This window comes from Augochlora pura, chromosome 8 (assembly GCF_028453695.1).
Source record: "Augochlora pura isolate Apur16 chromosome 8, APUR_v2.2.1, whole genome shotgun sequence".
Lineage (NCBI taxonomy): Eukaryota > Metazoa > Arthropoda > Insecta > Hymenoptera > Halictidae > Augochlora > Augochlora pura.
The window spans coordinates 888,755-903,664 of NC_135779.1; the positions used below are offsets into that span (position 1 = coordinate 888,755).

Sequence of the window (14,910 nt, forward strand, 5' to 3'; positions counted from 1 at the left end):
GATGCTGGATCGCTGTAAAAATTGAATCGCGTCTCTTGCTCGGCGAAGTTTCCTCGGCAAATGCGTCGCCGCGGGAATTTTCTTGGGAAGCCGGCTCGGAAATCGTCGCGCTCTCGGTGCTTCGACTTCCTCGTATCGATCTGCTCGCTCTTCGACGACCATTTCCGGCGCGTTTCTCGCGCGAGAACGAGAACACTCTCGGCGGAAAAGAATAGCGCGCGAAAGGAATGGAGCATCGCGGTGAATCACGATCGGCCGCGAAAGCCGAAAATTTCCGGAATTCGCGTCGGGAAAGAACATTATCGGCAGCCGCGCGCGCCTCTTGTATCATAAATATTCAGTCGCTGGGTTTCGCGCGCGCGTTACGGCCGAGTCTAATAACAGCGATTACCACTCGGCGAACCTCGCTTTTACACGCAACATTGTCTCCATTATCCCATTCCGAGCCCCCTCAATTTGCTAATCAATTGCTATTTTTCTCAAAGCCTTTTTGCGCTCGCCGTGTAATCACGCTTTCGCCTCTCGTTTCGCGCCGTTTTTTTTCCGAGCCCTTTTCCTTCCGCCACGATTTTCAGACATTTCCAATGGAGGGTAGGGGAGAGATCCGTGTAATAATTTGCACCGCATCGAAGGCATTAAAAGGCATTCAAATCGTGGATTCCGCGCGTTCCAATTTACGACGCCACGGCAAAAGTGTTGGCGCCCTCGGAAGCGCCGATTTACGGGGGGCGGCGGCGGAAAAATAATTCGAAAAGTCCGCGCCACTTAATTAAGCGTCGCGCGCGCGCAAAATTCCCGAAACTTTTGGAATTCCGGGAACGCGTCCCGCTCACCGTTCGAGTGTTTATCGCTCGATAAATCTTGACGACTTTTTCATTTTCATCGAGCGGCTGATAAAAACGCTCGCGGAAGGTCGCGCGAATTCCAGCGGAATTTTTCTGACGAGCGTTTTGCGGACGCGGATCGACGCGACGATGGGCGCCGAACGCCGATTACAATTGAAATCCGTGGATCGGAACGGAAACGGCGGTTTCTTTTTTTTTATTAAACAGCGCGGAAGCCCGACGAATGGGAAAATATTTTTGATCAACGGTGTGCGCACAGGGATTAAAGCAGCTAAATGATCCGCCGTAGATCGCGTCGGCGGCCGTGAAAACGAAATCGTGCGCTCGCGAGAAAAAGAGAGAGAGGAATCGTTCATTTATGTGCATTTTTCGCTCGTTTTATTTCGAAGATCTCGCTTGATAGAGCTGCGCGATAGGCGACGGTTTAGGGCCGCGGGGGTGGCAAGCTCGAAGGAGGGAGAGCTAGTGAAAGTCAGCGAGAAAAAAAATCACCGGGCAAAATGACGTCCATCGAGCGAATTGAAATTTCGCGAAATAAAGGCTCGCGGTTCGCGCGACGCGATCGCCGATGCACATCCGATGGAACGCCTCTCGTTCGACGATTAAATTTTCGTTCGGGCATGCATACGGCTGATAAAATTTCATCGTGCTGCCTGCCCCCCCCCTCTCTCTCTCTCTTTCTATCTCATCCTCTATTTTTTTAGTTTCGCCTGTCTCTCCCTCTCATTTGCTCTCTGGTTCGTTCTCTTCCTCGCTCGCTCCTCTTCCGACCTATTTTGCTCCGTTCGCAGGCGCGCCGTGTTTTGCAACGGCGCGGCGTAACAGAGGTTTTTAAAACCGGCGATACGCGAAACAAATAGACAGATGCTTCGCTTGTTCCATTGAATCCGATAGTCGGCCGTGTAATCGGAATGGCGGCGATCGCACGCGGGAACATCGCGTCGCGTCGCATCGCGTCGGCCGAAAATCGATCAGCTGTTGCCGGAAAAACTGCTCGTCTTTTTATTCGGCTTCTCTGTTTTCAATTCTCTGCGGCCGATATTTCGCGAAATAGCCCCGAGTTTGCCGTTTCAGTTAACCTTCCCCGCGTGCGCCCTCCGCCGCCGCTCTGTACAAACATTTTTCTGGCCGCGCGAACCGCCGATTTTTGATAACGAAATATTTTTTCCTGGTCAAACGGAGCCCGGAATATGTTGCGATGTTTTTTCGATGATGATCTCGTCACTTGTTGCTTCTCATAAAATTCTCGAATCCCGACCATTTTACCATCCGGTGCGCGCTCCCTCGCGAAACACGCGCAGCGCGCGTTGCAGAATTTTTTAATTGGTCGCTGCTTAAATAGAAACATATCAAATATTTTTTCTCTCCGGTTAAACGGAGTTTGAACATCCTGCTGATATTTATTTTGCAAAGATTCCGTCTCCGGTTGGCTTCGGAAAACATTCACGAAATTGCACAACTTTTGCCACTCCCTTCATTTTTCACCCGGCTCGCGCGAGGTATACGCGTTTAAATATTTTTTTTGCGATTCATACCTTAGACCTTTCGCAAGGCTAATTTTTTTCAGATAAATAAAGCCCGCGGATTGATTGGAAAATTTTTTTTAACGCGATTCGACCCACTTGTTGCGTTCGAAAAAAAAGAATGCTGAAAGCCGCCGATATTTTCTCGGATGCCCGATTGCATAATTCGGCGGCCGAATAAACGGTCGAGCGGCTTCCCGCCGATGAAACATGCAATTCCCTGTAAACGTGTGCCAGCCGGCAATCACGATGAAGACCGACCAGCGAACGCGAATAATAAAGCTCTCGACAACCCATTTGTGCCTGCTGCATTATTTAAAAAGTAGAATTCTCCGGTCGACGCGGGCGTGTTGCGTTCTCAGCTGTGCGGGGCATCAATTCTTGAATAACCAAGAAACAAAGCGGAAACAACGCGGCGTTCGTCGAAAAATGGGACCGCCGAGCGGGCTTACGCCTGAACAATTAATTATAAGAAGCTTACAGAGCGGGGCTGGCGATCGCGGGACAACCGGCCGGCGGGCTAACGCGATTTCCCGGGAAGTTTCGTCGAGAAAAGATCGCAGCTTTCGAGTTGAAAAGGAAGGAGAAGGGTGGTGGAGCTGTAAGAACGAAGCTGTCCGAGCAGGAACGCTCGGAAAACACAGATCACGCGTCGTCGCGGCGCGGCACGGCGCGGCACTGCGCGGCGGCGGCAAGATCAAAAAGTCCGAACAAAACCGTCCGCTTCGGCTTGCTCTCGCACAATGCTCGAAGATCCGAGGGCGGGGAGGAAGACGGCGTATCGCGGCGGGATTGTCGGTGGAAAAGGGAATGAAAATGGCAGACGGGAGCAAAACGTCCGGCCGCGGTACATGTGCAATCACTTTTTAAATAACGCCGGAGAAATCGAGGCATGAATCACGCGGAAAGACAGGCGCGGCGAGGGAAACGGAGCAACAGAAAAAGAGAGAGAGGGTGAGCAACAGAGAAAGAGAGAGAGAGAGAGGGAGAGAGGAGGGTAGAAACAAAGGACCCTCCTCGGCCCAAAAACACCTCCATCGATCGATACTCGGCCACGATACTCGATATATTGCGGAGAAGCTGGCGGATAGGAAGTCGCAATCGATGCTTCCGGTCCGCGTCCAGACCGTGTTTTTCGCCTCTCCGCTTCGTTTTCCAGCTTGTAATTTTTCCGAATAATCGTCGCCGACTCGAATATCCGTCCCTTTTTTCCCCCGTCCCCGAAAGTTCATGGAATAATTCAACGGGTCGCGTCGTTAAGCTTCCGCTCCCTTAAGGGGACGCGTCGATGACACGGCTAAATATAAAAAGGGCAGCGGGTCCCCTGTGCGCCGAACGGAATTTTTCGCTCTTCTCTGTCTTCGTTCCGGATTTTTATCATCGCCTGTCACTGTTTCCCGCAGCGACGTTTCACCGCTACAAAATTCCGCTTGGCGCACTATTTCTTGAAGGAAGAGCGATATTGCAATACGCTGAAATTAGACGCGGCGTTCAACTGGAAGCCATGCATTTTAACGCGTTCCGCGCCGACAATCCTCGACCAGCAAAATCCAGCGACCACCAAAATCCTCTTACAGTTGAAGCAATTTAATTAAATAAAGCTAAACTAGAAAGTTAACACGTTCTATGCCAAGCTATTTTTACTTCACTGTAGTCATCTGTCATTTCACTAAAATTTTCTATATTATCGTATATAATGAAAGAAATTCGTCTCGTCCTGCTACCCCGCTTGCTCGAAAAAGTCGTCGTCCGCATTAAACATGATCTCGGAAAGGTTCGAACGAAAGGCTGCGTTCGAAACACGCCGCGACCGAATCACGGAGCCGTTATTGCGCGAGATAATTGCGCGATCTGCGGAGTCGGTATCTTGCAGATAACGCAAATATTTGTCGAGCCGGGTAATATTGGTAATCTATGCTAATTGGAGGAGCGCGGGTTAGGTCCGCGGCGCGCGGAGGCCCCGGCCGGCGCTCGTCTCGTCCGAGTTAATCGATTAACTGGGCGGGGACGTGTTATTAGAATAACATGGATGTACGCCGTCGGCCGGGACGTCCTTAAGCGACTATTGATGCTCGGCGACAGCCTACGCCTTCCCGATCGCTGCGCTCGCGACGTTTACGGCGTCGCTCTATTGAAATGTAATCACCTGTATCGCCTGCTGGAATCCTGAACCGGATTCGAATCGCGCTCGAGCCGAGTCCCTCCGAGGAACAGAGGGCGGTCGGTTCGTCGTCGAGAGGGTACCGTCGTCCAGGAAGTGGCGATTTTTATTCGCCGATGGAAATAAGGATGGTAGCCGCGATATTAAGATTTATGTTCCCTCTGGTATCGAATTGCTTGTTCTACTTGATTTAGAGATCTCAGTTTCTTTTTAAGCCCGATGATTTCGTCGACAACGCCCTCGTGTTCCATGACGGAAAATTAGCTTTTATAATTCTGCGTTCGTAGATGTAAAAGTAGATACTTTACCCTTCGAAATAAGCCTAAGCAGACGATGGTACGATCGTTTTACACCAAGTTACAAAATTTCATAGATCACTGTTCTTTCAGCTGTGCAAAAATTGCTTCTTGCGCGTTTCAATTGCTTCGTCTGATTTCTCATTCCAAAATCAACTAATTCGACGAACAGTAAACGAAAGAAATTTGTCCCGCCCGTCGAAATCCAACGCACTTGTTTCTTCGTTCCGTGGAATAAATTCCGCAAAATGACCCAGTTTCTCGCGCTGGATGGAAGGCCGTCCATAAAAGCGAAATATATAGAGGCGATAGATTAGAATCGAATGAGAATCGGTCGTTTCGATCGACTAGAGTTCCCAGGCTATGTTTATAACGTGGTGGCAGCTATGGCGGCGGAAATGGGCCGACAGCGGCGACGAGAAGATTTTCCGCGGTGGATCGACGATCGTGTTTATGGGACGACCGGTCGGGGAATCGCGATTCGACGAGCTGCCGGGAAGAAAAATGACGGTTGTTTCGCCGTGGCGGGCGCCGGGGAAGATTGATGGCCGCGGCTTTTAAAAGTGTTTCGAACAGCACTCGATCGACGGGACTCGAAAATCCGGCGCGGGGGTCGCGGCCCGCAAACGCGATTAAAACTCGACCGTCGCGTCGTGTCGAAACAATGGGACGAGGCGAGACGCGGCGATCGATCTCTTCCCTGAGCTCACCACCGGGGATTCGGTAACCCGCGACATTTTTCGGGACCGGTCGCCTCGCCGAAAAGCTGCCAAGATCTTCCTTTCGACCCTCGAACTCGCTTTTTTTTCGCGCTCTCGATATCGGGTTTTGGTCGAGAGGCGACGCCGAACCGATTCACTCGAGTCCGCTGTGCTCCGAGCCGGATTTCGCAATCGTAATGGCTGTCGTGGATTTCCGAAGGTCAACAACGCCGTACTGAATTTTTGTCACTTTCGTGTACCACGTTGTAACCTCTCTTGTAACTTTGCAGCTGCTAAAACTCTGACAGAAACGTTGGCAATCTTAAAAAATTCGTAACTTCCCGCAAAAAAATCGCAGAATCATCTGGTTAGTCTCATTTTAAAGGGCGGAGTCTCTAGTTTTAAAGCCACATCTTGATTTCCCTTTTGCGATTTTTCCTCGCGATTCTGAAACACTTTGAATGGACATGGTTTCGCCTGTACCCTCTCGCGAGCGGTCGGTGTACATTTTTAATTATAGCTTCCAAGAAAAAAATCGTTAGCGATTTTGGTTTCCGCGGTTCAAAAGTAGAATCTTTATGCTTTAAAACAAGCTGAGGTAGATCATCGTACGGTAATTTTCCCTAAAGTTACAGCGTTTCAAAATCTACGCAATTCGTTGCCCTTTAATCGATGGATGAAATATCAGGAATTTCTCGCGGATCGTAAATTTATCATCGCATGGTGTACATTGAAAGCATCCCGGGTCCGGTAATTGTCCCCTAATTCCTGATTAAAACACGCGAGGTAAATGTCAGCCACGCGACAAAACATCTCGACCGTTAATGACGAAGTTGAGCGTCGCCGACGTCGGCGTCGTGTCGACGGGATGTAACGCGGCCCGGCACGGTATCGGCGCTTCATCATAAACTCCATCGATTATCGCGATCCTCGCGAGGCAATTAACGCTTGATCATCGAGAGGGAGAGAGAGAGAGAGAGAGAGAGAGAGGGAGAAGATCGGCGTTGCATATCTTCGGCAACGATCGATTTCCCTCGGCTTAATAAACCGATCGACGCGAGATCGTTGCTCGAAGAATCGCCTACGCGAGACGCAGCGCCGCGATAAATTGCAATAACGGGAAGGTCCAACAATGATCGATCGCCTCTCTCGATGAATCACAATGGGCACCCGGACGGGGCCCTCGCGGTGAAAGGTCCGCCACAAACCTGTCCCTCCTCCTTCAAAATATATTTAATTATTTTTATATACGCGTAAAAATATATTTACTTAATTTTATATACTCGCCTGAAAATATATTTACCTATTAATATGCACGCCCTTAAAAGTACATTTTTGCAATAGAGAACTAATAGTACGATCCTATTAGGAAAATTGTTAAGTACGTGCTAATCGTCGCAGCACGAAAGCAGCGATAGCGGAAAGAGAGGTAAAAACGAGGACTTTGAACGTTCGCAATTTTTCCAGCATGATTTATCGATTCCCCGAGCTCGCGTCCGAGTATCCATTAATTTTCGCATTTACATTTCGCGCGTTTTATCGTTCCATTACGAACGCTCATCTACTTAGTACATCGTTATACCAGCTACATGCAAATCCCCTATTTAGTCCCGGCTCTATTTCGATCGACTCTGTTTCCACCTCTGAGTTCCAGTCTTTGCCCCTACTTCGAGGCCGTTTCACCGGTCAAAGCAAACTTTGTCGGCTCCCCATCGCCGAAAGGCCGGCCCCGCAAAGAGATTTCCAACTTCCAGGTCGACTTTCGACTTCGTTAGGGCGAGAGTGGGCGCCGCGGCAAAGGGCGTGGGCGTCTCTCCCACCGTCTCCTTTTCGAGTCGAAAATTAATAAAAAAATAGCGAGACGCGTTCTATCGCGAGGCTTTGCGCGTTTCCAGTTTTAAGCGAGCCGGGCATTCGCCGAATAATAACGGAGGAAGGAAAAGGGCTCCTCCGGCGTAGTAAAACTAGGCTTTTCGACGGCTAGGGGCCGGCGAGAAGGGGTTGAGAGAAGGGGCGAGCAGGAGCGGCGTGTTGGGCGGGCGAAAAATATTACGGTTTCGGTGAAAGCGGCTTTGTTTGTTGTGCCGGTGGAAAGCCGAGGGAAACTAAAATACGACTCCGAAGTCGCGGGGCGAGAGAGAGAGAGATAGAGAGTGAGAGAGGAGCGGAGATGGCGGGCCGGGAAAGCGCGAATCGAGCGGGGTGGCAATGGAATCAAAGGTGCCCGGGAAAATCGGTAGAGTGACGAGCGCGAGCATTCAGTCGTCGCGGCGCCGCGACGCGAGTCGCTTCGGAGTCATTCAGCCACGATGCCATTCAGCACGAGTGTGCGTTCGAATGATCGAATACCTTGAAAATTAAACGGGGCATGGCATCGCCGATATTATTTCATTCCCGAGAGCCTTCGAGCTACGCGGCCGCTCCTCCGGCCGCGTGTCAAACCGTTTCGATCAACTTTATCGGACCGCGGATTTTTCTGCGAAGCCGAAATCGTTTATATCTCTCTCTCTGTATACCACGCAAGATGCGGTAACTGCACAGGCATTTATCTTGGAGATCATTTACGGTGGTGGGAATAACCAACCGTTGCAAAAGTAATCAATTATTTCTTAAAAATATTAGCAAAATTTGTAATTATGTTAATTCAGTATTTTATACAATCAGCTCTCAAAATTACCACCGTAACACCTAATATTATAAAAATGTTCTCTGGAGCTCCTCCAGTAAATAAGTAAATAATTATAAACTCGAAGCAATTTTCGCGCTCTCAATAATATCTAAACAAAAGCAATACAATCGTATCCGTAAATTTCAATACTAGAAATAATGATTTCTACAGCCATGCACGTGGCTCTACGTTCTCGTTTAACGAATCGGAATAATTTATCGAGCTACTCGCGATTCGCAGTCTTCCGCCGCAGCGCAAGATTTTACACTTCGGTACGGGTTGCTAGAAATGAACTACGAATCACCTCTCCGCCGGCGTTGCGGCTCGTTCAGAGCCGGCCGAAAATTAATTTGCTTAATTACTTCGGAACAGCAATCCGAACATTAATTATTTCGTTCGGGCCGGCACTTGTACGCCAAATTGGGGACGTTCGACGAGTGCCTCGCGGGGATTTTGTTGAAACTTTTATCAAGGCTACGAACGATGACAATTAAGCGGCCGAGAATAGAGGGTCCAATTTATTGGGAGGGCTGTATCCGCCGACGACTTGCGCAATTTGGAGAAAATTGCGATGCCAAGAGCACGGATAAGGCGGCTATGATTATTCGATTCGGGGGAGAACGATATTATTTTTGGGCAAAACGACGTCGATGACGGGGCTCGGATTCGGAAACGAAGATAGACGTTGACTAAATGGAAGACGGTGATGACAGTGTGGCGATTATGGGATGAAGATTGATAAGCAGAATGGAGGAGCTAGTGCTAGAGATACCGCGAAGATAGAGAGCTAATATCCGCGAAGCTTGATCTTCGGATGGGGGTCGCCAACCCGGTAGCAGATTAATATTGAAAAGGATCACCTTCGATCCCAGCAAAGAGGTTTTAACCCTTTGCAGTCGAAGCCATTTCAACCGGAAATCCAAAGTATTTATTTGTAGACTGACAGTGTCTCCATTTTACATAACTTGGAGCATTTCATACATTATTGAATTAAATTTTCAGATTTGTGCAACAGTTGACAGCTCTCGACAATTTTTCAGTAGATTTCGACCGCAAAGGGTCAAAAATACAGAAATAAGAATCAATCGCGAAGAAATGAGAATTAATCGCGAACGCTGAAAAATGTCTGCCGTCCAAAGATTAAAAGTTCCGGCTGTTCCTTCGCCGCGACGGACGGTCGAGCTCGAGAATAGTTGTAGGCGTGGGAGGGGCCAGGGACGGCAACGAGGGATCCCCTAAACGTCTGGCCGGTATTTTAGGGGCAGGCGTTTTACGGTCCGCGACCTTCGAGTTTGATTTTTCATTCGGCGGCGGAGAGCCGGGCCCCGGGAAGAGGAGAGAGGAGAGAGAGAGAGAGAAAAGGCTCGCGAGGAGAATGAAATAGTATAATGGCGGAATGAGGTCGACTAGTAGGTTGGAATGCAGGTAGAGGCTGGCTGCGAACCCGGCGTGGTATGCAAGTCGACTGGTCCGGCCGGCTCCGGCCTCCGTGGAACACTTAAGCGCGCCAGCCTCTTGCCGCCGCCGCCGCCGCCGCCGCCGCTCGGGCCGCGTCGCGTCGAACTATCTCTTTTGAAATACGATCGATGCGTCGGTGGGGAGAGAGAGAGAGAGAGATAGATTCACGGGCCTCCGAAAAGGAAGAGGCGGCCGGGACCGATCGGGATGGGCCAGCTGGGCCCCGGGGCAATCGGATATTTTCGCGAGATCCCCGAGGAACACCCAGCTATTCCGGAGCGTCCGCGCGCGCCAACAGGATGTTTCGAGGATCATCGACGTGTGTCCCGGAGACGCTCAGCGGATCTCACGATGCTCGAGATTGCTCCGGTGATACGGCCGCGATTAAGCTTCCGGTGGGCCGACGCTCTGCCCCACGGGGAACGCCGTCTTTTTTACCTTTTCTCGGTTTCCTCCCTGGTTTCCTCCGCGGGATCGTTCATTATCTCGCCGAGATTCGAGAGGAATTCGAAAAAGTCTTTCGCAGCGGAAATATCTTAATCTTTTCGGCACGAGTGTCGGATATATCCTTTTAATATTAAAGCTACAATCAACACGTCTTGTTAACCCTTTGCACTATAATAACGAGCCAGACTCGTGATATTAATTTCGTGCATGATCTACTAAATATGAGTATTATTAATTTATTTCGAATCGAAACCAAATGAAATTCTTCTGCGATCAAAGTACAGAAACGAAAGCATATAAAAGACAATACAGTAAATAGGAATTATTTAGTCCTATTAAAGAAAGTATTGTAAAGGAATAAATGGTAATTGACACAGCATGATAGGAATCATAGTGCAAGGGGTTAAAAATCATTGTCTTAATTGACCGTAGTCTCCGCGAAATATCTCGATTATTGTATGGAAGGAGCGAACGACGAGAACTCGGAAGATTATGATCCGAGGAGAAGTCTGAGACCCGGGGAACAATGGCGGAAGGTTCTCGACGGACGGGAAAAAAAATCGGGAGGTAGAGATTTCTCGAAGGGAGGATCGAAGGGGTTCGTTAACGGAGGAGGCGAGCGCAATTAATCGGTCGGTAATTCGGCGAATAATCGGGCGCGGGAATGTCTGTTCCGTCGTTTCGTCAACAAAAGCGAGCCCCGGAAGCGAACGGTCCGCCATTGTGTCGGCCTTGGGGGGGGTCCCTCGGAAGTTTCGAGCCCCGTCAAGCGCCGTAAATTACCCTCCCGGTTTATTAAGGCCAGCTACTTTCGTCACGGTACCACGACGACGTCGTTCGGATTCTTCCTCGGTCAGCTCTGCCTCCCGTCTTTTACCCTTTCCCCCCTTCTATCTTCTCGTTTTTTTTTCTCTCGCGTCATTTCGACGGATTAAATCCTGCGACGAGAGGAATCCATTAAGTCGTCGTCGTCGTCGAGGTTTCGCGACGCGCAGCGCCGTTTCGATCGATCGATCGCGTGACGAGCCGACGATTCTCGATTCGCGCTATCGCGATCCGATTAAGCGCCGCGGAAAAATGGATTTGACACGTGCGGCGGCGGCGGCTTTTTTTCGCGGCCGTCCTTCGCACGCGAAGGTTGAAACCTGTTGTGTCCCAGTTCGTGCCGCGAGGACTATTTTCGGACTCTCGATATTTCTTTTCTTGACGAAGAATCGACAGATCATATTTTATATGACTGTAAAGAATACGAAGATTTTCGATATGCTGAATTAACGAGAAATGACACCAAAAAATATCCACGAAAAGACAGTTTGATAAATTTACTGAATATTCAAAAAAGGTCGTGGAAATTATAAATTCTTACCCAAGAAGATGGGAGAGAGTAGAAGGTCCGCGTCCACGTGGCTAGGGAACAGCAACGTTGAGTTGTAAAACTTGGCGGCCAAGAGATCCTGAAAAAGAAAAAAGAAAATGAATTAAAAAGAAAAATTAGAGAATAATATAATGAGAATTAAACCCAGAAATTAATTAAAGAATTAGTGAGACTCGAACAAAACTCAGTAAGTAGTGAGACTCAAAACAAAAAATGTCTATTTTCGATATTTGCACAGCTGTATCCGCGATCGAGTAAATCGAGTGCGATGTGCAGCTAATAACGCTAAGCGAACGCGCGTACTTTTATTCGCCGAGCGAACAGCGGCTCGCTTTTATTACGTAATATGCGTCGGGTTTTATCGGGACGGAGAGAGATCAGCCGACGACCAACGTCGCTGTCCGTCCTACGGGGAAAGGTTTCCCTAACCCGGTTAATAACAATCTATAAATTCCTTAACGGGCCACTCGAACAGATACGTGATCACCGAGCTGCTGCAGAGCGATCTCCACAAGATCATCGTCAGTCCGCAGCACCTCAGCCCCGACCACATCAAGGTCTTCCTCTACCAGATACTACGAGGTGAGTGAAACAAATTCTTTGCTAGCTCGTTAATCCTGGAACTAGGTCCGCTCTGACAAATTCATCTCGCGTTTGTCTCTCTCGCCGGCGGACTTGGTACACCAAGTTTCTTACCTTGTCGTCCTCGGTTAAATGTCCAAGCGAAATGGTGCCAGAACGGAATGCTTTCGCGCTTTATTAACTGTATTCTCGTCCAGAGGTCTAACGACGGTTCGTTTTGTAGAGCTCGCGCAGCGTTCTTCTTCGGTGGTATGTTTCGTACTGTTCGACCTGTTACCCGCGAGGACACGGCCACGGGTTGCAACAATAATATCGAACGCAACGCCCGAAATACGTAGTAACCTTTTCAAGTTAAACGACGCCACCGCACCGACGGCACGACCGCACAATAACACCCCGTCCACAACTTTCGTCGCGGGGCCGCGCGTTCGTCCCCGAAATCTCTAGATTTATCAACAAAACCGCCGGCAATCCATTAACGACGCCGCCACGCAATGCCCCTATAGAAGCCGGGCCACAATGCCATAACTTCTGCTTCGACTTCGCTCAGCGAGGATCGCGACCACCTGCCGCAACATTAAACGGCGGCTAAGTACGCTCGAATTGCACTTCGGAGAAAACGTACCCGGTGGTCTGATAATAAAATGTTTTGTAGTTTTCTAGTTAAAAAATGCCAAAGTTTATTATTTCGTAGACAGAGGAAATCTTGACCAAGATTCTAAGTTTTTAAAAGAAGCGTGTGAAGCTTGGAAAAAAAAGCGATTTTCCAGGATCGTCCTTCCATTCTGTTTCCATCGAATCGTCGCACCCATAACGGGAGTTTTAAAGCGTCCCCGTGAAAAAAGGGAGGGTAGGAATGGAAAACGCGCGCGAACCGGCGAATTAATACGTTTTCATACGGGTTATTTCAGGGCCGGCGACGCGATCCCGTTTCACAGCGGCGAAAAAGGCACGAATTTAATTGCGCGGCGAATCGATCGTTACCTAAATCAATCGAGGAATTTCCAGCCCTTCGCTGTAATCCCCACCGAACGAGATAGACGAGAGATAACTCGGCAGTTTTGATCGTTTGAAACCTTTGTGCGGACGACCCCCTTCCCCTCGTGTTTTGCGATCCCAACTTTCGGCTCGGCAAAACGCGCGATTCGCTAAATAGCAGACGGATCGGCCCCGAATTGCGCAACCTGTGTTCAGCTATCGAAACTAATTGCACGGTTCCGGGGAAATATTCCGGAGTGGTATTAATCAATTTGCAGCGTGTCAAATATTTTTTTTTACTTTTAACTGCCTGCGATAACTTGCAAAAATGTTGCAGCGCTTGCGTGGACTAATTTCTCTATTGTCGTTGACAGAAATAGAATATATTCGTACGGAGATTTATTTAGTGTATTCTAGATATATATCATGCTTATTTTATATTATATAGTACAGATGTATATTTTTCTAATTCTTTTTTTTGAATTTCAATTTTGCGAAATAATTCGATTCAATTATTTCCCGAATTTATAATATGTTTGGATTTGGACGGACAAATCGGCAACAAAATCTAGCACGGAAAAATGAAAGGAGAGAGTCTCAGCTGTCAATTTCCGGACCGACCCTTGAACCTCCTTCGCTCGGACTCCAGATTATCTTGCTCCTTTGACGAATGACGAGGCCCGCCGCTTTAATTGGTCCTCGAAGTTTTTCCATGGGGGAGTAAGAACCAACGGGAGGCAGCGCGCGCGTTGTTCATTCATTCGATACAGTCGGAGATCCTCGGATTGCTGAAAAATTCATTCGCCCCGAGCCTTTCAGCCCCGAGCCCTTCGATCTCTCTCTCTCTCTCCCTTCGCATTTCTTCGCGCAGAGCACGCCACCGCGGAACGAACTTTCAATATTCCCCTCGCCTTCACCCCCTTGCCTCCTCTCGGCCCTGTAATATCGAGATTGTACGAACTCTGCAAATTCTTTCATCCGATACTTCGGGCAAGGAGCTCGATCGCGAATCGGCGCCGTCTTTGTGAAATTAAGAAGCCAAGTTTCCCCCCACTCGTCCGCAATACTCATTATTCGTTGATATATCTCGACCCTGTACTTTCTCCCTTTTTCTCTGATTCTATAAGCAATTGGCATTTCCTTATATTCATTAAATAAATAAATCAATTGATCGACCGAAGAAATCAAGACTTTTATCTTTGTTAATTAAATCTTTGGAACGTGTTCTAGTTCTAGATTAAAGTAACTTTCAAATTTCTTCCTCGAACGCATAAATGCATAAAATCTTCTACTTCCGAAATTTCAGCTTCTATCTGATTTCGTTCGAAAGTTTCCGAATAAAATTCTTCGTATTTCTGTGGAAAGGAGATCCGCCAGTCGGAAGAAGGTCGAGAAACTATGTTGCGGAGGAACGTTACAGTGTCGTCGGAACTCGAACTGTGTCCACGGTGGCCCGTTAATAAGCCGGTAATTTTTCGGCGAGGAGGCTGCTCCCGTTCCCGGGACAGCTCTCGAGACACTCGAGAAGCCTCCGTGTCTCGGCCTTCCGACCGCGAGAGATTGATGCTCTTTTCGACGGGCAGTCCACTTCGTTAAGGCTTTCGGTCGGCCCCTCCTCGTCGGCCCTCTCCCCTCAGCCCTTCCCTCTGCCCGACTTCTCCCGGCCAGGTGCTACGTCCGGACGCGATCGCGAAACTTCGCTGACCCGGGACACGTGTAATTTCTGCCGTTCGTTGAATTTCAACCCCGCGGACGATCCTTCGGAAGTGGATTTTAAAAGTACCGTAACTCGATTAACTTTTCCTTGCGCCGCGGAATCACCGTTCGCATCGGCCACCAGCGTTAAACAATTACTGTTAAACTGACCGGGTTCGGC

The 14,910-nt window shown here is 48.9% G+C and overlaps 1 protein-coding gene across 5 annotated transcripts in view; it reads left to right on the top strand.

The window, feature by feature from the left end:
- Positions 1-14,910, top strand: part of Nmo (serine/threonine-protein kinase nemo) — a 170,534-nt gene that overhangs the window by 111,599 nt on the left and 44,025 nt on the right. For all 5 annotated transcript variants that reach the window (XR_013494676.1, XM_078188342.1, XM_078188344.1 and 2 more), the window contains exon 4: positions 11,950-12,056. Coding sequence is in view for 4 of the 5 variants with exons in the window: in XM_078188342.1 (XP_078044468.1) it covers positions 11,950-12,056 (107 nt within the window). In the remaining variant the exon portion in view is untranslated. The remainder of the gene's footprint in view (positions 1-11,949; positions 12,057-14,910) is intronic.